General features: G+C 38.1%; 2 protein-coding genes across 20 annotated transcripts in view; one reads left to right on the top strand and one right to left on the bottom strand.

The window, feature by feature from the left end:
• Nucleotides 1-15498, bottom strand: part of LOC139979520 (BRISC complex subunit Abraxas 2-like) — a 35238-nt gene extending 19740 nt beyond the window's left edge. For 10 of the 15 annotated variants that reach the window (XR_011797200.1, XR_011797194.1, XR_011797199.1 and 7 more), the window contains exon 1: nucleotides 740-916. The gene's annotated coding sequence lies outside the window, so the exon portion shown is untranslated. Of the gene's footprint in view, nucleotides 1-125; nucleotides 715-739; nucleotides 923-14853 lie in introns of those variants that run through there. The other 5 variants (XR_011797198.1, XR_011797193.1, XR_011797196.1 and 2 more) reach the window with 5 other exon arrangements.
• LOC139979518 (neuropathy target esterase sws-like) overlaps nucleotides 10024-27463 on the top strand; it is a 42614-nt gene continuing 25174 nt past the window's right edge. The window contains exons 1-4 of one of the 5 annotated variants that reach the window (XM_071990414.1): nucleotides 10024-10411; nucleotides 25302-25366; nucleotides 25779-25944; nucleotides 26394-26474. In XM_071990414.1, the coding sequence (XP_071846515.1) occupies nucleotides 25317-25366; nucleotides 25779-25944; nucleotides 26394-26474 (297 nt within the window). In that variant the 5' untranslated portion in view covers nucleotides 10024-10411; nucleotides 25302-25316. Of the gene's footprint in view, nucleotides 10412-16277; nucleotides 16409-17855; nucleotides 18233-25091; nucleotides 25116-25301; nucleotides 25367-25778; nucleotides 25945-26393; nucleotides 26475-27463 lie in introns of those variants that run through there. The other 4 variants (XM_071990411.1, XM_071990413.1, XM_071990412.1 and 1 more) reach the window with 4 other exon arrangements.

The raw sequence follows: 27463 nt of genomic DNA, 5'->3' as shown, positions 1-27463 counted from the left end.
TAATTAGGTCATTCAACATATTTGAATGGATTAAATTACAATTCATTCTAATTGTAGTTTAACCATTAACATTGCTTGACAAACAGCTCGTCTCTTACTAATTGAATGATACTGAATGTTGGTACCTAACATAGTTCATGATCAGCTGTCTGCTGCATTCTGTTCATTGAGTCTTTGTGTATTAATGTGGCTGAGCAAGAGTCTTGCAGCCATGCTGTTGGATAAGGGAAGATCACTGACGGAGTGAATGAAAAGCAGCTTAAATGATACAACCTTAAACAACTGTCGTCTGGCCGGTAAACATACTCAATTAACTTCCCTTATCCTATGGCATTGCTGGCATGCTCTGCCATTTTGCAAAGACAAAGAAGCTTAAAATCCAGTATTAGTAGGAGTATAACTCTAGTCTAACTTCTAAGAGTAAGACCGAGGTGTACGTACGCTTCTGCAATTACATACTCGGCACAAATATATAGGCTACATTATGATGGAAATTCCGCCTAGCCTAGTGACAATTAGGCTAGGTGCCCAAAGTATTAATATTCTCACTATTTAACATCTACATTAACAATGCCAGCATACATGAAATGTTAGGCTATACCACATCCATGAAAATCTGTTTATTCTTATTGTGTAGGAATGTAGCTGCAGCATAGGCCTAGTGTTAATATTCCGACTGTTATTCATTCGCTTAATTCAACTGAAGTGTGTTTTAGTCAGCAATACAGATAATCCTTACCAACAAGATACAACTTTTGTTTGTCAGGAAATTGAAACATTCACCGTCACAAGATAACTCACATCTAAGTATATGAGTCGGTTACCTACCGACTCAACAAGCTAATGTTCTCTTCGGCCAATATGTTCGTTTTCGACAACATCCTTGGAACGTTCTATTTTTAGCAGGCCTAACTTAGAAATCATAGAAGTCATATCACTGACACGAATAAGTTTAGTTTATTTAACTTACCCATTCTTCCCCGACTATATTGAATAATGGTTAGTGTGACTTGATTTTTCTCAAACTTAGATTGATCTTTCATAAATCAGCGAATTGATATTACATATTTGTATATTTATTTGTTTCATCACAATTTACAGTGTGACGGGAAGTCTCCTACAAAGCCTGCAAGGCTTAACAAATAGGAGTCTCCCCAAAAACAAAAAGAAAGAAAAACTTAAGAATAGAAAAAGAAAAGTTAATAGTAGCATGTACAATGATGAAATAATCGAATTAACGCTAATAGAAATTAATAATCTTGAACAATCCTAACAATCTTTATAATGATCTTAATCACTAACACACACAAGAATAAATCCATGATCAATAGTGAGAAATAATTACTGTTTGGAGATTCCTTTTGAATACAGAGTAAGAAGGCTTATTCTTAAAATTATCCTGGAGATTATTCCACGTTTTTATGGGATAAAACATGTGCGTTATTACAATGGCGTGTTTGATGGTTGTGGATTAGTCTATTACTATAAATCAAGTCTTTAAAAGCCTCGGGTAGCAATCCATTCCATGCTTTATATGCAAATGTTGCAAGCTGGACTCTTATAATATCATTTAGTTTTAATAAATTTAATCTTTTGAATAGTGGGCTAGTATGATCACGTGGTGCAGCATGTGAAATATGGCTAATAGCTCTCTTCTGGAGGACACAAAGGTGATTACGATTTGTAGAATAGGTTCCTGACCAAATATAGTCGTGCAATAAGTTAATTGGGGTAAAATCAGAGTTATATATAGGCCTACAGTGTTCTGAGTATATTTGGAGGTAAATACTGTTTTAATTTGCATATCATCAGGGGCGTATCCAGGGGGGGCGCAACAGGCGCGCGCCCCCCCCTATTGGCCGTCACCAAAAAAAAAAAAGTTTAGCCAAAAAAAAAAAAAAAAAAAAATTGATGACGACCTTTATGTGAGATGTCGGTGATCGCTCAACCCCCCCCCCCTCCCGTATGCTTTATTTTTTGTTTGCCAAAAAAAGGTTCTGGCGAAGTTCGGCGGCATAATAGTTTTAGAAACATAGATGGTAATTGTGTTTGTATTATCACTATAAACACTAAATGACATGCCAGCCATACTAAATTGTGCATTTTGTGTCCATATTTACTGGAAATGTTGCTTATTATTAAGGTCGAAAAATGGATCACATATGGCCATGGGCGGCGATCCTGGGTGGAGGGGGGATATATCCCCCCATGAAAATGGGTGGAGGGGATGTAATGCACCATATCCCCCCCCCCCCCACCAAATGCCAGGGATAAGAATATTTTCATGCCTACATTTATGCATCTTCGTTAATGTACGGCTCTTTTTTAGCTTCATTTCTCGCCTACCATAAACGCAGTGCGATCTTTTCAAATAAAGCGTCTTTATAAAGCAAAATAGTTGACTAGGCTTCATTGGCCCTATAACAACAAAATGTATTATTGCGCCCACGGTATTGATATAGTACATATATGCACCCTCATAGTATTCATATAGGCCCTATAGTAGGCCTACACACGTACATGTTCCCTCGAACAGCTGAGAATCTCATGTAACCAGGGTAATGCTTAATACACGTTTCACCTGGATGCCCTAGCAATCGGTACCTAGGAATGTAACTATGTGCAATTGTGTATTGCATGTGTATAGGCCTATAATAGCCTGCATGAGGCCATTTTCTTCATCGAATAATATAACAGAGCTTTCGAACATTCTAACGTTGCGCCTGAAACAAGATTGACAGGGGTAATTTTCCCAAAATAACACCCGAAATTTAAAACAAAAAGTATTTTGGATCCTGATTATGAGATATTTCGGACATGACATCCCTATTTTAAAGTTGGGTATATGCCGCTTGGAAACCTCGGCAAGTGCCGTTTCCGGCCATCTAGAGGGTTTGTTAATCCCAAAATTTTCTTGTACGCTTCGCGCCAACCCATGGTGGCGCTACGCTTAGATAGTCAACAAGGTCATATCCCCCCCCCCCCCACTCGGAAGTACGGATCGCCGCCCATGCATATGACACCATTTTGCATTTCAGCCCTTCTTTGAAAGCAAAAATTGTACACCCCTCCCCTTAGACCCATCCCCCAGGACGGCGATCATTCATGCCTGGCGCCCCCCCTATTGGAAAATCCTGGATACGCCCCTGTATCATACCAGTATTTCTAGCTACTCTGTTACAGACTGCTGATATATGATCACGCCAAGAATGTTTATTGTCTATGTGTACAGCCAAGAACTTAGCAGTGTTAACCCGATTAATAATTTTATTATTCATGGTAATAATTGTGATCCCATCTGAATGAGTGACTAGCATTAAACACCATATAATTAGTTTTTTCTATGTTAAGAGATATTTGTTTGCTGCAAACCAGCTGGAAAATTTAGTTAGTTCAGTAGAAACAGTTTTATGTGATGAGAGTAGATTTTGGGAATCGAAGAAAATATTTGTGTCGTCGGCAAATAATATTGTTTTAGCAATATCGGAGACATTAACGATATCATTGACATAAATTATAAATAGTAATGGACCTAGTATAGAACCCTGAGGAACTCCGCAAACGATTTTAGCAAGTTCAGATTTAGAATTTTATATAAAGTGTACTGGTATCTATTTGAAAGATAACTATCTAGCCAATTTAGGGTTGTTCCTCTGATACCATAAAAAGATAATTTACTTAGTAATATTTTGTGATCGATGGTGTCAAAAGCTATGGATAGGTCGAGAAATACGCCTACACAGGTATTATTCTTATCAAGACTATTATAAATATTGTTGACTGCATCTGCTAAAGCTAATTCTGTAGAATGGTCAGGACGAAATCCGTACTGCTCGTTATTAAGAATATTATATTTACATAGAAAACTCTATATACGATTAAACATTAATCGTTCAATAATTTTTTAAAAGACTGACAATAGAGATATAGGGCGGTAATTCTCAAAATGACTGGGGTCTCCTTTTTAAAGATTGGTTTTTACCTTTGCTATTTTAAGCTTATCCGGAAAAATGCCGGTGTTAAAAAAATATTGCAGAAATGAGTTAAAGGCTTTACAATGTATGGGATTACTTGTTTGATAATAACTGGCTTAAAGTCATCATAGCCTGCTGCCTTGTTTGGTTTCACATTTGTGTGAGCAACTTTTAAAACTTCTTCTACTGTTACTGGATATGTAAATATGGAATGGCGTATACCTTGTCATTATTATGTAAAAAATGTTCCTCTTTTAGTTTAATATTAATCTTACTAGATTATAACCAAGATTTACAAAGTTTGTTAAAGTTGCTAGCGATGTCATTATCATTGCCAATTTCGCAATCATCATTTTTAAATGTTGCTGGATATGATGAGTCTTTACCGTTTTTATTGAGAATTTCATTAATTGTACTCCAAGTATACTCTTTACGTTGTTTCTACTCTGCTCTATTTTCCTCCCATTTCTACAGTCAACGTAAATCACGCCCCCAAATGACCGGAAAGCAGGACAGAACCCCGACCCGATAGTCCTCGAGACAATGTAAACCATAACCCCCCCCCCCCCCATGACCCGCACCCAATGCACCGGCACCGTCGGACCATGAAGCAATCGTTGGTAATAATTCTCAGTGCCTGACTTTGAAGCCAAAGCACAAATCCTACTGTAACTGGAATTTCTAGTGTCTATTTAACTTACTTTATGGGGAGGTGGCACATCGACCCAGCCCTACAAGTTCCTAATAAGGAAAATATCCCTAAAAAGTTTATTATATCGGTTTTGTGAAAATCAGCTACACTTTCTCTTCGAATTTGTACATGCCACTAGTTTTAGAATCCCTAAATGAATGAATGAATGAAAAGACATATCATTCATTCATTTGCACCCAATACCACTTGAAGAAATTGGAAGCGACATTTTAATGTCCATAACTTTGTAAATACCTCGGAGCTTGTCGGGGCCCCATAGACCCTTACCGGACAGTGGCCCAGTGGATCACAAAAGGTCACTAGCATCTTTCACTTGTGGGATTTCTATTTATTGCCTTGCGCTTATCAGCCAACATCATCTGGAATCATTGTTCTCAAAGTTTTCTTTACAAGCCCCGGAATCCCACCTCAATAACTGAACCGTAATATATCCTTATCACCGAGTAGTTAATACGATTTATTCTTTAAATCCGGTTAACTTGCGATTTTGTTGCCTGCTGAGCGCACACCCATATGGGCGGCCATTTGTGCAAAAAATACAACGGTGGAAGAAATAAGCAAGATAGAAAATTGAAAAAGAAGAAATATGCAAAATGAAACAAACATAAGCAGGCGCGTATCCAGGATTTTCTAACCCGGGGGGCGCGAATTACTATCTAAGCGGAGCGCCACCGTCGGTTGGCGCGCAGCGTACAAGAAAATTTCTGGGTTTGATACCCCCCAGATCACCGGAAATGGCACTTCTCGGGCTTGAAAATGAGCAACCAGATGTAGACTTTTGCCTGAGAACCAAGTATTTCCCAAAAGTTTTTTTCCATCCATAACCTTTTTGAAGATTGTCACCAGTCACACTTCATGTTCGACGTGATTGCATGTCCTATGGATCATTGCTTTTGTAGGTGATGCTACGTCACGGCCCACAATATCCGAAAGCCCCAATTTTCAAGGTTTTAAGCCCATTATTTGTTGAGAATTTGAAAATTCCCATTTCTCGTGAATAAAATCACTTGAAAACATACCCATAATGTTGCAGAAAATTCAATCTATGGACAACCAATATAGAAAAACCTCCTTGAACCCCTAACTTACAGGTGAAAATTGGACGAGTAGAGGAAAGTATGATGAAGAATGTTGGTGAAGAAATTTTGGAAAATTCCGACACAGTTAATTTATTGGTGTAGAAATATTGCAACCTCTTATAATGGCTATTATAAAACTTGGTTTCGGAAATGAAAAATAGCAGATATTTCCGATATGAGGTATATCGAAAGCGAACACTACACACATAGGCGAAGGTCCCGTAGGAGGCGGGGGCTGCAGCCCCCCCCCCCCCCCGCAACCCAATTTTTTCCCATTTTTTTAGGGAACTACTGAAAGAAAAATAAATAGCAATGAATAGCTTAAAAATGATCTCCTTGGTAATTAAAATAAAGTTGTAAGCTTGGCCGACATTACCTTTGTAAAAGAGAGTTTTGACATAAATGGATCTGTATGGTTTTTCTCCATCTACATAAGACATTTGGTTGTTTACATTAGCATCCGGCGGTATACTGTGGAACTTTGACGGACCGTGCGGTAGACGATGCCATGCAATGTAATGACAGATGCTTGCTTATATGATATTGGCATCGATATGTTGAACGCGCGCAAAAAAATTTTGGCTTTTTCTTCGGGCAAGTCATTACAGCCCCCAAATCCAATTGGGCTCCTACGCCTTTGACTACACACATAGACAGTTTTTGAGGCTGTTCATCGTGGAACATGCATTTCAATGCTCACTGATATGATGTTATATCTGCTCTTTGCTTTACAAATTCGAACAGGCGTGTAGCGAGTAATTGCCAAGGGTGGGGCGAAGCCTGTTGGCAAACTATCTAAGCGAAGCGCCACCATGAGTTGGCGCGAAGCGTACAATAAAAATTTTGGCCGAAAATGCCTCCCATATTGCTGGAAATGACACTTCCCAGGCCTTGTAAGTTGCATCTAAGCATTGTCTATTTTGATATTACTAGCGATGTCATAAAGAAAATTTGCTCGGGGTGGGGGCGGTCGCCCCCTTCCCGAAATACGTCATGTTCCCCGACGACTCGGTCGAGTTCAAGAACAGCCACAGTTGGTTCCATATAGCACAATTGTACAATTGTTTAAGGCGTCCATACACACACACGTGTTATGATAGACCGTATATAGTATTTATATAGATACATTAGTGAGAGAGGAAAAATGGAAACGTCAAAAATGGAGTTGTCGGTGTAAGGGGTAGGGTGAGGCGCACGTCCCCTCCGTAATCCTTGATCTGTCACTGGCTACCCTGTGTATATAATAGGGATCAGCGCTTTAACTATGACTGTTCCTCTTTCTCTTCCCGAGGTCTTGGCTATCTTCTACTCCCTCCTTTTCTCCTTTTTCTCTCTTTTTTCTTTTTCTTTTCCCTTCCTTCCTCTCCTCCTTTTCATTTTCCCCCCTCCTTTTCCCTTTTTTCTTCTCTTTTTTTCTCTCCTCTTTTCCTTACCCGGGGGGCGCGCTCCTCCAACACCCCCCCCCCCCCCTGGATACGCGCCTGATAAGTAATGCCATCGTAAACATTTTGTAAGGCACACTTAAAAAGAGAAATAAAAATAAAAAGACAATCATTTAGCGAAACATCAAAAACGTGCAACCGAAGGACAAACAAGGAGCATCGAGAAGTCAAAATCGATCCACTTGTCAGAAGAAAGAGATCAATCGCCTCCATAAAAACGAAGATGTATTGTAAGCAAAAGAACATTCGAACGAAATCAAAACGAACGCTTATACACGCGAAACGAAAAAGTGCTCAGAACAAAAAGAACAAGCGCCACCATAAAAAACGAAGATGTAACATAATCAACATGACATTCGAACGAAATCAAAACGAACGTTCACGCGAAACGAACGAACGCCTATATATGAACTAAATGGATAGATGCCGCTGTTTTGGTTTTCCTTGACCGTGTTATATTACGAAATGTAGTTACGACATCTTGTAAGCACGACACTTCCAACCACGCTGCACCGTGGTTCACAATGTAAGTGAACTGTGTGGGCTAATCGCCCTATTGTCATTGTGCCCGCAAGAGAATTTTTAACCGGTGCAGAGGCAGACGAGTTTGACGAGGGACACTGCCATACTGATTATCACAAACAGGCCTTGTAACCGTGACCATGGAGGTAAATCTGTTTTACCTCCATGCCGTGACCAAATACATATGGGCCTGATGATAAACACTAAGACACAAACTTTCTATGCAGCAATATCCGGTTCGAGTCGCACCGTTGCGGTGAACTGAGGGCGTTCCTATAAAATGATCTATGAGGCGTGCTTAGTATATCGCCCTCTGTTTGTTTTGATTTCGCCCGCTGTTCGTTTTAATTCAGTAACAACGTACGTTCGTTTTGATTTATGGGGAAAACTTTCAATCATTGGGGTGAACTTTCATTTAGTTCGCTTATGATATATACCGATGGCTTGCTATAGTTTAATTTGGTTGCTTAGTCAGTTTTCATTTGGTGCATCTTTTTCTTATTATTATTATCTGTATGATCATGTTAATTTTCTTCATTTTGGTCTGTTTAATTCTTCTTTTTTTTGTTTAGAATGTGTCATCTCTATATCCTTTCAGTCTATCTATAATGCACTTCATTCTTATTATTGTTCCTTTTCGTCTTTGTTCATGTCTGTTTGTCTCTTGTTTCATCGTTGTATTTTTTTGCCCAAATGGCCGCCCATACACCCAGTGGAGGGGCAAAGTGAGAATTAAAGGGTTAAGGGTAGAGGGAATAAACTAGAGGACGAAGACAGAAAGGTGTGGAGAAAAAAGGGTGGAAGAGAGCTATAAGAGGAGTGACGTGGGGCGGGGGGGGGGGGGTGGGGGAACAAGGGGATATGGAGGGGGCGAAACAGAAGAAAAGTTAGTCATGTCCTTCCTGAATGTTGAGCTCATGAGGTTGAATGGTGCAAAGTGATTGCATCCACAGTCTATCTCTCTGCTGAGTCGTACTAGGTCAGGGCGGCTACCTAAGGATTCAATCTCCTGTAGGGGACATGTCATTAATGGTATGGTTGGGAAGGTTAAAGTGTTCTCCAACCGGGATCTCTGTCTTCATGGTGTTAACTGTGAATCTGTGACCATATAACTGCTTCTTGAGGAAAAGAATGGTGAGATGTTACGTCCTTTCAACCCTGCTGTATGCTTCAGAGACATGGACACTCTCTAAAGAGACAGAAAATAAAAATAAGATCGAAGCCTTCGAGATGTGGCTGTATAGAAAGATGCTGAAAGTGTTATACAAAGACAGGATGAGCAATGAGGAGGTACTTAACAGGGTGAGCGAAGAGAGGAAGCTACTATCAGAGCTGAAAAACAGAAAGATGCAGTATATGGGCCACATCTTGCGATCGAATGGGCTTCAGAAACAACTCATTGAAGGGAAGGTGGGGAGCAAAAGGAAAAGAGGAAGACCAAGGAACACGTCGTTGGCAGACATCCGGAATTGGAAAGGAAAAAGCCTACACGATCTGGCACGAACAGCGGAGGATAGAACGAAGTGGCGAACCATGGCATCCAGAGCCTCGAAGGGACAAGGAACCATATAATATAATAATAATAAATAATATTAACTACTAAAGTATATAGTATGGCAGATGTGGATACAGGTTTTTCCAAATAGGCTTAACATTTATAGAAGAGAATTTCAACCACAACAAAGATTAAATATGGAGCAAACCAGGGACGTAGCCAGGGGGGGAGCAGGGGGAGCGACCGCTCCCCCCCCCTTTCAGTGTCTATTTTTTTTTTATACTGTCGTTTTTTAGCATGGTATTTTGTCAGTGCTCTTTTGATCTTGAATACTCGTTAGCTCCGTTAACTCGATTGTAATCGTAGTAACATTCACGCCTACTGATTCAACTACTTACTTAGTTTGGCAGATGCAATTAGCTAAATTTAGCTTATAGCCAATTACAAGCCTACAGTTGGCCACTGCGTAATAAAATACATATTGCCTGCCTAACCGCACTCTATGGAATGTCACGAACTGTATGCACAACAACGTCGACAACGTTCGTTCAATGAGTCGTCCTAAGTTGTTGCACGAACAGCATGTTATAAAGCTAAGCTAGCAATCGTACGTGATACGCACTTCCTATAAATAATTATTACACTGCTAATACACTGCGATAACGATATTTGTTTTTAGGCCACTGCATTTCTGGCTGTATTACAAAATAGGCCTATGAAAGTTTATATTGTCCATCAGTTAAGTTCGTCAAATGTATTAAAGTCCAGACATTGGACAATAAACAGGAATCATCCTACTGGAAAACTTGTAAAAGAGCACTATGTTTGTCTTTCTGATATATTATGTAAAAGAACATGTAAAAGAATTTAAACAGGAAACAAAATCTGCTGATAATGATATCATATGATCAGGACGTAGCCAGTATGTAGCACGATAGTTTCATTCAACACCCTACCCGCCGAAAAAGACTATAGGATCCGATGTCAGTTTTTTAACATGTAGTTTAGAACCCGTTTACGCAGATAATATTTCAGTTGAGAAAACACTTGAGAAATTTGCATCAGATGGCAATCGTCGGATAGCTCTCGCCTTCTCTTATTAGGCTAACTTAAACATTTACTAGCTACAGTTGTATCAAAGACATTTCTGGACTATCTTTGCATCTACAAGTATCAGAAGTTGAAAAGTAAGTAAGTCTACTCTGTACATGTACCTTCAAGGGCGGCGGAACCGGGGGGCACAGGGGGCAAGTGCCCCCACTTTTCCTCAGGTTAAAAATGTGCCCTTTTTCTACATAAAACTTGTACTCTTGATCACCTTATTAGAACAGCGATATTTCAGTAAGAGATCTAATCCTAATTTAGAACTATCAGGGGCGTAGCCAGTATGTAGCACTGTAGGCCCGGGCCTACACTTTTTTTGGCCAAGTTATCTTTTTTATTAAAACACCCATAATTCAAATCCATAAGCTTGCTGGACGAGTTTAAGAGTCTAGACAGGAAAAACTATTGAAATGAACGAAGCAAGATTATGGCTAAATTAGGTGACCTATTCTTCTGTCATCTAGGCTGTCATTCATATCGCGTGCCGTTTCATTCAATACTCTACCCGCCGAAAAAGACTAGGATACGATCTTGTCAGTTTTTTAACATCTACTTAAGAACTCGTTTACGCAGATAAATTTCAGTTGAGAACATTCCACAGTCAAATAAGCCTATCGTTGATTAACAGACTTTATATGTATAGAGCTGCAGCTCTTTGTTGCCTGTTGTAGTCACGATCGGCGTTCCAAGTTCCAAAACAGCCTTTTCGATAAACATTTACTAGCTACAGTTTTATCAAAGATAATTACTGGCTATGGTTGTATCAAAGACATTTCTGGCCTATCTTTGTACCTACAAGTATCAGAAGTTGAAAAGTAAGACTACTTAGACGGGGGGGGGGGGGTGGGGGGCGTTGATGGAGTGATGTGTATACGCAAATAAGATAATACAATAAGATTTATAAAGGGTACTAAATATCAGGCTGCAACAGTCCAATCGAATTTCTGCAAAGTGCCCTTTGACTTCGGTGCCCCCCCCCCCAGATTAAAGGTGCTTCCGCCGCCCTTGTGTACCTTGCTAATTTTAATACATTATGTATTATTGAATTACGTACTTTTTTAACTCGTTTGTTTTTGGGTTTAAAAGTGATATTGAATGAGGTTTCTCAAGTTAGCAAGAGGCCAGGGAACCAGAATGAACATTCGGGAAGGGCTGTTTCCTGCCATCTGGGGGGTTTGTAAAACCAAAAATTTTCTTGTACGCTCCGCGCCAGCCGATGGTGGCGCTCCGCTCAGATAGTCGTGCCTACAACTTTGAAAATCCATATCAATCGCAAAAAGTGCTCCCCCCTTTCAAATTCCTGGCTACGTCGCTGGAGCAAACATAGGTTCTCATGAAAATATGTTAATACAAGAGATCAGATAGATGACAATGTGGTGGCTGCAGACAATGCATCTCGAACTAGAAGGCTTTTACGGTGCCAGTGGATCATTTCAAACAATTGAAGTTAATTATTGCATCAAAAAATGTATAAAGTAGGAAGCACAAGATTTTGTCCTGGAGAATAGTACCCAATGGAGAATTAGTCTCCCTTGTATATAATATCAAATACTACAGCCGTTTTACCAAATAGCTTAACAGTTATAGAGGAGAATTTCAACCACAACAAAGATTAAATATTGAGAAAACATAGGTTCCCATTGAAATATGTTAGTATGTTAAATTGATGCATCACAAAGGGAGAGAAATGGTGAAGTGTGTGTGTGTGTGGGGGGGGGGGGGGTATTTACACGTGGTGTTGAGGGCCATATTCACCCAACCAACAGTTCTCTAGTTATGTTCATTGCATACGGACCCATAAGGCATAACTGAATTATTGAAAGTCAAAATCCTAAGACATGAGATCTCAATATAACCTATGTGTAAATGCAACTTGAAACGCCCGGGAAGTGTTTTTTCCGACGATCTAGGAGTATGTTTTGGAAAAAAATGTGTGTTACACCTACATGACCTACTGATCACCCCCCCCCCCCCCCATGTAAACATTTCTACGGACGTCCTTGCTTGGCCCTAATAGGGGGCCTACAGGCTCATCGTTACACCCGATGCCGATTATCTTACCGATTATGGGTCGAACACTAATTAGGGGGCGGGGCTTAACTTGATTTTCACTCAAATAGCTTGTAAGCACGGTAACTGAACAACGACAAATTGGATTGAAGTCATACTTGGTACATAGATGCGCCATAGTGAGTAGAAGAGCCCTATTGATTTTGGTGCTCATATCAAGAGTACTAATGAGGTCACAGGGTCAAATGTAAACATTTTAAGAATTGAATCATACTTTGTGTGAAGTTGTTGGTAGATAGCGGGTACATGATAATGTATGTTCAATGTGATATTATGCACATTTGTTAGGGGGCAGGGCTTGAGTTGATTTTTGCTAAAAACATAGCTTGTTAACATGGTAATTTAACATATATAGCAGGTAAGTCCACAGTCAGTGATAGAACCTTGCTGATCAATTTAATCAACAATGATGAAAGCTTGGGATTATAATCTCAATTGGCAAGGAATAACAATAAGCTTATACTGGCTTTCTGGTTCTAATTCCATTCTTTTCGTTTCAGTTTTGGTTTTGCAGTTCTTCATTCTTTTTGTTTGTTTTTGCATTTGGCATTCCATTCAAAGACTTTGTGAGGTCAACAGGCAAATAGGTTATTGTTAGGATACCATAGTTCTGAAAGACTGTGGAAGCTCCACGAATTTTTAGCGTTTTTTTGAAGCAGCCAAAGTACTTAAAATTCACGTTTACCGAGCACCCTGCATTTCATAAATGTTCAAATATTTCACAATAACCAATAACAGTTCAGACCTTTTTAGTTTGAATTTCACTCCTAAGCTAGTCGAGGCTCGAACGTTTACTATAGGCCTAGGTGTCTGGTCGCAGAGGGACCTTACTCCAATTGGAAAAGTTACCATTGTTAAAACACTCGGTCTTTCACAGTTGGTTTATCTCTTTCAAATTCTTCCAAATCCCCCACATGAGTTTATTAAAGACCTAGATGCCATCATTTGGAGTGGGAAACCGAAAAAAATTCGCCGTTCCTCTATGATTGGAACTATAAGTTCAGGTGGACTAAAAGTCACACATATTAATTATTTTATTCCTAGTCTTAAGTATACCTGGGTGAACAGATATAACAACAGTAGCGATAACTACTGGAAACTGTTTTTCGAGTTTCATTTGAAAAAGTACGGCAAATCCCATTTGTTAAACTGTAATTATAAAATAGACGATATTCATATTAGCAATAATGCATTTATTTATAACGTCTGCCATGCGTGGTCATTGCACTCTTTTATTACGCCCAAGTCCAGTTATGGTGAACAGATAATTTGGAACAATTCGTTTATTAAATTTGACAATAAGATGGTATTTTACAACTCAATGTTCCAAAACGGGATTAGGCAGGTAAAGCATATGTTTGACAATGACAATCGTCCATTTATCGACATGTGAATCACCCATATAATTTTTCATCTCAAGTACTTCATCTTCAGTAAAAACATTACAAACACGGAAATGAGATGTAGAGATTTTTTATAGAAATTAAAACTTGCTATTAAACTTGAGAAAAAACTCAAGCAAAGAAGCAAAGCTTTTATTTCTTACGAGCAGTTAAAAGACTCATATAGTAATTGCACTATACTGTTCAGTTAATTGCGATGCATCATTGTTTTTATATATACTTATCATTACTTGTAAAAGGTCTCTGACCTTATTGTACTCTAATATGTTCGGATTGGCACAAGAATGTTTCCAATAAAGATACCAAGCGTGGTAAAAAAATATAAAAAATAATAAAAAAAGATATGGACGCACTAAACCCTGAACAAAATAGTGCCAATATGAAGGCACTGTATACGCATTGGCAAAACGTTTCTCCAGCACAAATGAACTAGACATGGTATTTAAATAAATGTATGAAAACCAAAATCAAGAGCCAAATAACTCTATAATTTGATACTTTGACAGTAAAAGATGAGCACAAATAGATACAAAAGTGAGGTTCCATTAATTTAACACTCTTGAAGCCAGATTAGTTGATACGAGAAGACGAAATTTGAAATAAAATAGGGCTGATAAATCAATATCCGTAGAAAACGTACAATGGCAAATAAGAAAAATCCTGAAATCTGTTAAAGCTGCTTTCAATTTGTAGATCGCACGTAGACTACATACCAAACAAACAAAGGCTTTTGTTAATTCCTTTGCAACAGCGTGTTATGAATTAAACTAAAAACGAAACTAACCCGATCTTCCACGAAGAGCATACAATGGTTCTTATTATCGCCTGATGAATATTAATTGTTATGATGGGGAGTGTTATTGCAATATTTTGTCATTTGAACTTGCTTGGTATTTCTTGTATGACCCTCGATGCATTCGTGGAATATTTAACAAGGTTTCAAAACGAAACAGACTCAATAATCAATAACGTAAAGGCATGCATGATAAACAATTTAAAGAGAAGCAAATGTTTTGCATATTTGTCTCATTGCTGCGACAATTGGGGCTTACAATGTTATTGTTAATCGAAGTACGGTCGGTTCTGTTAGTCGGTAAAATGCATCAAAGAGACACCGGTTTCATTTCGACTTTCTAGAAAGCAACGTCACCGTTTTCTATATATACATGGCAGAACAAAGAATAAATATGAACATAATAAACAACTACAGTTTCTTAATTCAATCAAGCAAATCACAAGAAATTTAGAAACCACCATTGACTATTTTTAGCATGAAAATCTCTGTAATGGAATTGTTGTTAACAAAGTACTTGATTGTTATGATTTATTTGTTTCAAACAAATTCAATCATCTGTGCAAAGGATCAGAATTTGGGTTCTTTCGAGAAGAAGTTGTGGTTTTTGAAAAGAAAGAAAGATATTCATTCAAGAACTTGTTATGTTTTTCATAGGCCTAGCTGTGAGTGAGTGTACTTTGGGTTAGTCTACCCCAAAATGAAGGAGGAAGCAACTTTAAGGTTTTGCGTCCCTGGCTAAAAGTAAGACTACTCACGATGGTCGACAGACTTGGCCTACGTAGCCAAACGTTACGGTACTCACCGTATACAAGGCTAAATTGATACATTGTAGTATTACTTACGGTACGGCTCTCGTGCAAGGCGCTCAATTTTAAAACTCCCAACTGAAAATCGCAGGACGTACGTAACTATAACATATATAATAGTCCCTGGTCATATATTCAGTAACTTTAGTGCACATGATGTGTGCGAAATACCACTTCAGGCAACTCCAGGGTGCTTTCATCGTGAAATCAACAATCCTTAAAATGTCCTCAAATGAGCCCTGGCTATGAGAGAACCTACAGCTCCTCACAAATTGAGCAACGAAAACAGTTTTTGGTACAACAAAGACATGCTTCATTTTGCCTTTTATTAAACTACAACTCACGCCATCAAGTTTAAAAGTTCCACACAAAATTAGTTGCAAGGCTATGGATACCATGTACAAGTTATGCATGTAGAGGTCAATTACTCTCCGCCCGGTGTGGAAGAATAACTTGAAGCCACTGCTGAAGTCTTCAACTTTATAATAGAGGAATTTTCTTGAGATCGTGAAATTCAGTTAAATTGAAGTGCATGTATCTTCGAAATTACAAAACAGAAAAGCCAAATCTGGGGCCTATACAACATATAATTGGACACTATTCTGAGCATATCCTACAGTCTGTATTGTATGGAAATATGTCGATACCTACACAGGTACTTGTATTGAAATAAACTGAAAGCAAATTCATGCGATCAGCATAATTATGCTTCCATGAATTTCATTGGTTGTTTCAATCTATTGCCTTACACAAAAACAGGGTACCTGATCAATAAAACATATATGCTTTATTATAGAACACCAAACTGTCTGAGAACAGAACAAAACAAACCACAAAAATTCAGAAGCATACACTAGCTTGTTTTAGTTTCTTTTTACGATTATGTATATAAAGTAGTTGTTACGCGGGTAAATCACTCAGTTTCGACGTTCTTGGTCCAAATGGATACTGGAGTCTGGGCGACGATACAGCAGGACAATTGACATATCAGTTTCAACTTGAAAGGTAAGTCTATATTTATACTTTCATCTATGTTTTAGTTTTGTGCATTACTATACTTTGCTCATATAAGGTGATACCGACGACTCTCTTTTGTCACTTGGGAAGGTTAAAGTAAAAGTTAAAACACACGTCCAGAATTTTTCCTGCCCTTAATAAGCTGGCCCATTTAGAAAGGATATTAAAAATTTCGCTAAATTTCTTTTGACTTTTTAAACTTCATGCAACATAAAAATTCCTCTTTTCCCTCTTAATGGTGTTTTTTTTTCTCAAAATCTTCTTAATGAAACTTTTCTGCCCACTAGCTGTGTTCTCAAACATTGGACAATGTCTGGTGAAAATCAACATATTTACTTGTTATCTTGAAATATCAATTTTGTTTACTTTTTCATTTATTCAGACTATAATAATAATAATAATTAACGTTCAGTATAATTAAAGTCTTGCAACAGTTATTTTCTCGTCTTCCTATATTAGCATGTGTTGTTATCCCATTATTTCCATTATTTACATCCCATATTCCTATGATTTTTATCCCATTTTCTCTTGATTTTTGTCCCATATTTCCATGAGTGTTTATCGCATATTCCCATCATAAATAATATCATCTTTCGTAATTGTTATACCATATTATCCCATCTCATCTTTCAATTACCGATATTCCTATTATTTGCTTAACCCATTTATCCTTTTTTATCACTTGTTCGTATTATCCCTTTTTTAATCCCATGATCCCTATTTTTATGAATCCCACATATTACTGTTATTTTTCATCCCATATTCATATCATTCTTTATCTATATATCTTTACTTTTTAAATAGCTGAGAAAGTACAAGAATGATAATTAATCCTTAAATGTCATCAATTCAAGATTTGTTTGCATGATATTATGAAACTGTTTACATATAAACAATAAAGTTCTCTCAAATTGTGACATTAATAACTTCTGAAAGAGTAATAGTATACTGTTCACAATTCGCAGAAACATCCTTCAGTATTGTAAATACATGGGAAGTTATAAATATGCAAAATGGCAAGTAGTCAGTGAAAATTATTCTCAGAATTGTTGAGCTAAAAATACTAGGAATTATACATTCGTATAAAAAATATATGAGACATTTGTTACGCCGCAAAATGTAATAGTTGACGCAAAATGTAATCTTTAACCAGATATGTAATAACTTTCGCCGCAAAATGTACTCTTAACGGAAAATGTAATAACCAAAAATACCAAAAGGTGTTAAAATTTGGCATGACACCTTAAAGATTCCATAGACCTGTTTTTGAAGTTGTATTTGTACTAGATCTTGATTTCTGTTGTAGAGCTTATTTAGTCTATTGCACAATGGACAATAGAAATACAGTAAACAAGTTATATTGTTAAAAAGAATGGATAACTATTTTTGTATAAATTCTAGGAATGCTTTATCGAAAGTTATAGTCGGCTGAATCTAAGATATGGCAAAGTGGTAGTCTCTGTTACGCTATCGCTGCAGTTATGGCGCTGGCCGGCTCTGGATTTAGGTGAACATAACAATAGGCAGAGCTATTTAAGCGACAAGGTTTGATATTCTTTTAGTTTGTAAGCCGCAACGGGCGTTAGTGCGTAGTGCGAATACTAGTGCCAGCAGTCCAACGTGAATACAAGTACAATTCCCCTTGGCATAAGTACGATTAAACACATCTGGCTTACGGATTCACTACAAATCTGGCGTTCGTATAGGGCTTCACTAATCCAACATAATCTCGCTAATTGAAGATGACACGTTCTCATCCTTGTATCTGAAGAAACTTTTACAATTAATTTACAGAATTTAAAAGCACGAAATGTAAGTATTATCAAAGAACCCTTTTTTTTTTGACATTTGTATGTTTGCAAGCTGCCGAGAAAACAACGAGTTCATTTTATCAATCATTAAAGCAGATGCATACATAGTTATATGCTACAGGAAATAAATGAGGAGTTGTGCGTTGCTACAAAACAAAAAATAGAAGGAAAAAAAGGAAAATAGGAAGAAAAAGTAACAAGTCTTCCATCTGTAAAAGATGTTATCATGTTTTTGTTGAGATTGCTGCTATTTATCATCCGTATAGGTGCATGTTGTATTCGGCCACTACATTGGGTTCATAGTCATCTTTACAGGGGGAGAGATCACATAAACCTAACTTCCTCCCCCAACGGAGGGCGGGTACGGCGGGATAGGGCAGGCAACAGCTACAACAAAAAATGATAATTGCAGAGGTAAAATATTACGAACTTAAAGGAGTCTAAACTTCATTGTTGCCGTATTCTCTAACACACAGTGGGTAAGATTTGGCAATTATGGTAACTGTACTTCATAGGTCTACGAGAGTTGCCTAGCCAATATGAAATTTCATCCGTGCGTAAAGCTCATTATAGGACGGGAACCGAGGGTGTTGTCAAGTTACATCCTAAACGAAATCGGCAAATCAGGCCCATACACATAATTTTGAGTGCAATGAGATGGGGGGGGGGGGGGGGTGTTGGGATGGTAACTTATCGATTTGTGTCCTGGGGAGAGGTCTTCTCAAGTCTGTGACCTATCTGTAATAAGCTCCAAAATATGTTTGTTTGCTAATAACAACCCTTTACCCCATTCACAACTAGTCCACAAATATCAACCATGTCGGACCCTGTTAATGGTAGTTTCACAAGTTATTGCCAAAAAACACATGTTTACCCATAATTGACCTTTGGTGACCTTGGATCACATTACGGATATTTTGGAAAATGTGCCCCTACTTCATTCACAACTTGTCCTAATATACCAGCCATTCAGACTTCGTGACTAGAAGTTGTTGCAAAAATTAGCATAAGTTGGCAGTGTTTTGCACATAATCAACCTTGAATGACCTTAGATGACCTGATGGTTTTTATCAAAAATGTTCCTCTTGATAATGTGGACTCTATCCTAAAATTTGTGTGGCCTACAATGTGCACACATAATGTTATTGCTAGAAAGGTATCAAAACCAACCTTTGGCTCCTCATAACTTGAGAACTGGGTGTCCGATTGAAGCGGGAGTAGGTTTCCTATATATAGCACAAAGAGCTCTATCATATATCAAAATATTGACAAACTTTTGTTGTTTTGCCCGTATCTCCTAAAATGAGCATATTTTTCAAGATTTGACCTTGACCTTTTGACCTCGCGGTCAGATGTAGTTTGACACGCTGATTCCAAAAAAACAACATGACAAGTCTGTGCGACCATCCTAACTGTACTTATTAAAAACCAAAAAAATTGACCTTTGATAACTTCGCACACGAAGGTCGCATAGAGGTCAACCATGGACCGTTTTGATCGGAAGGTACCTTTGAGATCCGATTATGGCAACGAAAATTCAAAAAACAAAAAACTTATAAAGGTCACCGGAGGTCAACCTGAGGTCAAAGGTCACCTAGATGCGGGTCGACTCCTGGATTACAATAGCATAACTCCCAACCTTGACGGACATTTTGTTCTCAAGTTACTGCAAAAATACTAGTTTTTGACCCCTGATTGACCTTTGTTGACCTTGGATCACATGACCGTTATGTTTTGAAACGATCCATTACCTCATTCATAAATGCCTAAACCAACTTTCTGTATACTGGACCAGTCTCGAATGCGATTCGAGACTGGTCGAGTGTATAGAGAGGAGAATTGCTTCAGGATCGAAATGTTAGACAAACACTGGTTTGTTGCCGTGGCAATCATGAAGTCATAATTAAAACATATCAATTCCTTAGCGCCATTCCTTGTGCGGCACGCGAACTGAGTTCGACCGCCGCAGTTTTAGGTCTATGACTTTACCATATAGACCATTTTCAGTAAGAGGGCTATTTTGAAGAATGTTTAGTGTGCATTTTAGAAAGAAAGGAATTGATATGGAAATGAAGACATGGTGTACATTGCCATGAGTTTATGCAAATATGTTTATGGGCAAAGAAATGTTTCAAATTGCAAAGAACACTGTACAGTATATATAGCCTACTTTCAATCAGTTACAGCAGTAGTACTGTATATGTTTTCACACACACCGAGTCTCAATACACACTGTACGTACTTCTTAAATCATCCAGCTAAATACTTCGAGTAACATGAATGACTTAGGGATTAATTTTGAGCTTAATTTTGAGCTAGAGTCAATGTCAGCAACCTTATCGAGGTGCTTCAACGAAGAACCGAAGCGTAAAGCGTCCAATGTTGACACTATAACAGAAGAAACCTTGTCGCTAAGCCTAGCAATAACGTAAGCACTAGGCCTACTACTAATTCTAGCAGTAACGACATGACTGACCAGGGACTAGGCCTAGCGATCTTTCAGACTCGCAATAACACTGCGGTTACTACAAGTCCAAACCTGTCGAACAATCATACAATGGGGCTCGGAACCTCTTCAAAAACTGCTCATTCTCAGGCCAAGTAAACGTTTATTTGAACGGTTCATCTACCGAATAGGGATAGACGAGTTCTACTCAAAAGAATGTTAGCAACTGGCAACGTTGCTATAGCCTAACTGTTGCAGCGTTTACGGACTTTTCAGAACACACACAACTCAGCATCTGTTTATTGCGCAATTTGACCTGGTAGGTCAAAAATAAGTTTTAAAATGTTATCTTTAGAAATTTGTTCTTATTTAATTGTCATTTCCCTCCATTTTTGAGTATTTGAATTGATTAAACTACCTAAATTTAAGACCAAACGATACTGCTTCATTCGTATTTTTTCACTCTTAATGTTCGTCGGAAGAAAATGCTGTTATACATGAGGTGACTATTACGTCATTCAGGAAAAAGATCAAGGGAGGCATAAGGAGAATTAAATACAGATCAGCAAAAAATAGCGAAAAAATGCCGTTTTCTAACATTTGGGCAGCGGACCTCGGCTATCGCCTCGGTCCGCTCAGCCTCATCGATGACGTCATCATCGGTCTCAAATCAAATTTAAGACCGGTTCCCCTCGTATTTATCCCCTAATTCATAACTACTCCAAAAATATCAGCCATGTCGGACCCTGTCAATGGGAGTTATTGCTTGTTTTAATATTTTGGTTTTTGGCTTCTAACTGACCTTTGGTGACCTTCGCAGGCACCAAAAACAATAGGGCACATCTACTCAATGTGGTACTCATATACACCAAATATTAGATCGGTCCCAGCTTCCTACTTGAGATATCGTGTTTACAAGCGAGGCGTCACACACACACACACACACTTTCCGCCTGCATGAATGCATAGGTTACGATTATCATCGAAACCAAAAATGGAAAGAATAAAGCAAATAGGACAGAGCAGGTTACAATATGCTAGATTTTTTATTGTCTCATCATGTTTCTCACACTTTAAATACGTCATTCTTGTAGCTATAAATTTGTTCAAAGAAAGTTAATGAAATTGCCAGATGATAGTCACAAACATAATTTTCTGAATCTATATCAGACTGGACAAAGAGTGAAAAAAATGATTATAAATGGGATAATTCATGAGGAAATTTAACTGGAATGATGACTGTCCCTTTGTATTTCTGAGGCAACTAAAGATAATCGATGCTTTCTAGAGCATCCTTCAGGCAGGGAGGTATTGCTTGATTAGAATGATATACTACTGTCACTCTTCTTCAAACAATATGTACTTGAAACTCTCATAATCCACATGAAGAACATCCTCTTTGGAGTTTGGTAAAGACCTCATTAAAACCATGCAGAAGTGTCCCTATAGAATACCCCCTTGAACTGCTTTCCACATACAGTAGGATGACCTATATATAATGCTTTAATGTGCAACTTGTTACCGCCAAAAACTTAATCTTGATTGTAATTACAAATAAAATGGCTGATTCTCATGTATCCAACGGGTTTGTCGTTAAGACTTACACAAAACCTACATAACAGCAAACGTTACAACAGGAAGCAGACTATGGTCGGTTATATGTTTTACTATGAGAACTTATCTTGAACACAATTTCCAGAACTTAGACACACGCCTTCTTATTTGTTATTGAATGAAGTAATGAGGTGAAAAAGAATTTCGAGCGTCACATCGCGTCAACTTGAAATTCAAAATGTATGAATTTCCACCGAACGACTGGCAGTGTAAAGTCAATGGCAATGTAGCAGCCGACGAAATTTTCTCTCATGGTATGTTAGAGAGAAAGACAGGATTATTGTATGAGAAATGGTACCACAACTCAGTCGATACATTATCTCTCTTATCTTGTCGAAGTTCCTGTCAAAACAGCCAGGTAGTAATAAGTTCACACTTTCTAAACAGAAAAGTTCCGTGGTTACAATATCAAACTGTTCAACACTTTTTGAAAAACACACAATATGTGGTGTCTAGCTGTGGAATATGGTCTTAATTATTTACTCATCATTTGAAACAGGTCCAGGCAAAATCTCTTTTCGGGGATGTAGACCAAATGAATACAATTGTCTGGCTATATGCCACTTAAAGGGTGTGAAGACTCGCGCAAAAAGAAACGTCTAATGCCGGTACTCTGACCTAGTTCGAATGAGGTGTAACAAAAGTGTTAGACACCACCATCGATCCCAGAAAATACACACACACAGCTTGCTACCATCGGTAATTAGACACTAGTGTACATACAGCTGCGGTCAATACCCACAGCACAGTGTGCAAACGATACAGCGATGGACATCTCAGGTCCAGCTACAGATCACAAGGTATCACGTTTCATTACTGTCTGCATTTTGTAGCGACACGAACAAAACGTCACTTGCAAGCAACAGAAAGTTAACTTATTCAGAAGGCCGCACGCGGTTTGGGGGCGAGTCTTCAATGCATACCATGGAGGTAAAAACAGATTTTACCGCCATTATCATACAGTGGAGCTATATTGTGAAACGATTCCATTAAATCCTTTTTGCTTGTTTTGTGGGTGAGGTGCAGGCGCGGATCCAGAGGGGGGGTCCAGGGGGTCCGGACCCCCCTGTTCTTGGCCAAGAAAAAAGAGAGAAAAAAGAGGGGGAAAAAGAGGAAAAAAAGAGAGAGAAAAAATTAAATTAAACGCCAATTTTAAACATGTAGGACATCAGAAGGGCGGTTATCCTTACAAGTCAGCCAGGTGTGTCTTTTCCGTCAAATGAACTATAGCGTGCACGCGTGCTACAAGTGCCAAAAATGCCTAACAATCTCAATTTTCAGACCGAAAAGTTTCAAAATTGAGGTGGTGTTCGAATTGTTTTGGGGCGGTGAGGTGGCAGAGCGGTAGGCTGCATAGAATGCGCCAACGAATTCTTCATGAGCAAACCCCTCACCCTTCCAGAATCCTGGATCCGGCCCTGCATCAAACAGTGGTGACGGAACGGGAGGGGGATTGGGGGCTAAAGGCATTATGATATTTGTATCATCTCAACTCATCTGATATGTATCTACCATATTTCATAGCTTGTTTTTTTCTCATCAATTGAGAAATTGCAGACATGAGATCCATATTTTCAGGCTAGGTACATGCAGCTTAGAATACTCGGGAAGTGCCGTTTCCGGCCATCTGGGGGGTTTGTAAAGCCAAAAATTTTCTGGTACGCTCCGCGCCAACCGATGGTGGCGCTCCGCTTAGATAGTCTTACGTTCAGGCGCGGCTGGACCAGTTAGACCCCTCCCTGTCACAAATCCTGCATCCGCCCCTGAGGTGTCCATATTTTTAAGTGACGATCTGTTAGGCTAATGCTCCATTGTTATTACTGAGTATACTCACTTCACTTGCTGTACACTGTATCGTGTTTATTACTGTTTCCTGTATCGTTAGATATGCCAACACCTTTCCCATTACGTTGATGTTGGTAAAACACAGTACTCAGTCATACGTAATATAGGGAAACATACACTGTCATGTATAGAAGCCTATAGAGGAAAAGACATTCAGATTGTATTCGATACTGTGGAGATGGAGCAAAACAACAGGCTGATTGTACCAACCAATCAAAACACAGTACTTATACGCATTATAGGGATATATATGGTGTCATGTATAGAGAAGCCTATAGAGGAAAGCCATTCATATTGTATTCGATACGATGAAGATAGACATGGAGCAAAATAGAACAGGCTGATTTTACCAACCACTCAAAACACAGTACTCATACGCATTATAGGGATATATATGGTGTCATGTATAGAGAAGCCTATAGAGGAAAGCCAGTCAGATTGTATTCGATGCGATGGAGATAGAGATGGAGCAAAATAGAACAGGTTGATTGTACCAACCAATCAAAACACAGTACTCATACGCATTATAGGGAAAATGGAGTCATGTATATAGAAGCCTATAGTGGGAAAGCCAGTCAGATTGTATTCGATACGATGGAGATAGACATGGAGCAAAATAGAACAGGCTGATTTTACCAACCAATCAAAACACAGTACTCATACGCATTATAGGGATATATATGGTGTCATGTATAGAGAAGCCTATAGAGGAAAGCCAGTCAGATATATTCGATGCGATGGAGATAGAGATGGAGCAAAATAGAACAGGTTGATTGTACCAACCAATCAAAACACAGCACTCATTCGCATTATAGGGATATATATGGTATCATGTATATAGAAGCCTAAAGTGGGAAAGCCAGTCAGATTGTATTCGATACGATGGAGAAAGACATGGAGCAAAATAGAACAGGTTGATTGTGCCAACCAGTCAAAAGTGATTGACGATCGTGTGAGTTTTTTTGGGAGGTGGTTACAGGTAACTTCCAGCTATTTCCTTCTACCTTTTCATAACTTGTGGGCGGTGCGTGAACCGCGATCCTGTTAGTGGTTTTATTGTGTATTCTTGTCTATCTGTTTATTCGAGGGCAATCTCTCTCAGCATTGATCTGTAAATCTCATTGACCGAAGACTAGCTGTTGAATGTTTCATATTTTTTGCACAGCTTTGACGATACAGAATGACAGAGGTAGACGGAAGGAGAAAGTTTGCAAACTTATTTGAAAGCGGGTACAGTATACCAAGACTTACTTTCCTTTGCTTTTCATTAGCATATTTTGCGATAACTTTATCGCTATTACATCTATAGCTCAATTGACAATAATGCATGCAAGTGGACTGTAGGAACGACTCCTTACGTAGGTTAGTATCTTACTCATCCAGTTATTGCGAAAGTACACTTGTGAGGAAACAACTTTATTGATTGGGGATCATGAACGCGACAAGAATACGATTAAAGTAGCTCAGTGAGTAGAAGTAGGTGGAACGTTAACTATTACGTAAGCATATACAATACTTATTTTCGGTAATTAGTGTTGTGGTTTTACTATTACAGGGTAGAAATGTATCAACGAATCATTTAAAAACAAAACTATCGTTGTTATAAAGTTGTAAGGTCTCCTTTTATAACCCTTTTTTTCAGGTTATTTTCTCAGATTTTGGAAGAGGGCCAAAATGAAATACTCAAGGATCTCATAAAAAAGGATGTAGCCAAAGGAATAGACTTGTGTGAGAACTACGAAGAATTGAACAAACATGTTTTTGTTGTTGAAAGTGGGGCATTCGAGCTTTCTATCTTCAATAAAAAGGTAATTTAGTAAAATTAGTAGCAGTTGTGCATCAAGGTGGAGCACCCCATTCTTGTTTTAAAACAAAGAGCTCGGTCAGTGTAACTGAATATACACTGATGATATCTTAGGAGTGTTAAGCCTTTATCACTGTCACACTTTCATAAGAATAACAGTATAAGTAGGACAATACTTCCTTAAGAGTATAACTTGCATATATGATACGTAGCCAAAGATTATTTCCAAAGAATGATTAATACCATATTGCTACTTTTTTGGCTTTCACTTATATATTTACACGAAGATAAAGGTCTTAGATCAGTCCATTAAAGGTATAAGGTGTATAACTATATATGAAAACATTGATACTTGAGGCAATATCATAAGAATATATTATAATATAATAGATATATTAGAAGGTAATATTTCGTACTCACCTATAAAGATGACATATCTTTGGTTCATTTCAGAGCGGTAGTAAAGACGTTATCAGACGTGTCGAAGATCAGGAATGTATATATAGTATATTTTCCATTGCTGACGCGTTGACGGTAAAATTTTTAATTACGGTTTATTTGCTGTGTCCCTACAATACCTCTATATATAGACCCAGTTCCAAATGTTACGTTGAATGCTATGATAATTTGTAAGCAGGTGAATACTGACCAGTTATTTGTCATGGTCATTCATTTTATTAAATAACTCGCAATTAGTGATAACAGATATATGCTAATTGTGGTTTGAATCACCAATTTTTTAATCTTTCAACTATGCTTTGCTTTAACCATTGGTAGTAATTACTCGTTACTATTAGTTGTTGGTTAACCTTAGAATTCGATAAACTATTAGCAGTACCCCCCAAATATTTTAGGTAGGGGGATATAGTATCTAATATCCCCCCCCCCCATATTTGGTGGCATAGTTTTTTAGCATATTTTTGTATTTATTTCTATATCGCTAATAATTTCAATATAGAAAAATGCTTAGATGCAACTTACAAGGCCTTGGAAGTGCCATTTCCAGCGATCTGGGAGGAATTTTCTTTGGCGATTCGCGCCAACTCGTGGTGGTGCTACGCTTAGACAGTTTGCCTACAAGCTTCGCCCCTCCCTTGTCAAATTCCTCGCAACGCGCCTGTCTAACCGTGTCGCAATTTGTTACTAAATATCACCAAAACACGTCACAAACTTCATCGAAAGTATTTTTTAATCCATAATGAAATTTGGTTGGCCGATAAAAAAAATAGGGCTGTAGCAACCAGTAACCATAATATATATATTTATATATATATAGGCTATATATAGCCTATATATAGCCTAAATATAGCCTATATATAGCCTATATATATATATATAAATGAAAATCGTAATGAATTGGAAAATCAAGCACAGTGAAAAAGCTTCCAGCCTCCACCGGGATTCGAACCCGGGTCTCCCGCTTTATTTATAATTATTTATATATATATATATATATATATATATATATATATATATATATATATATGCAGACACGTAGCATCTTTTATCCCCAAAGTTGTTCG

The sequence above is a fragment of the Apostichopus japonicus genome, chromosome 14 (assembly GCF_037975245.1).
Source record: "Apostichopus japonicus isolate 1M-3 chromosome 14, ASM3797524v1, whole genome shotgun sequence".
NCBI lineage: Eukaryota > Metazoa > Echinodermata > Holothuroidea > Aspidochirotida > Stichopodidae > Apostichopus > Apostichopus japonicus.
This window is presented reverse-complemented; position numbering and strand designations above follow the sequence as displayed.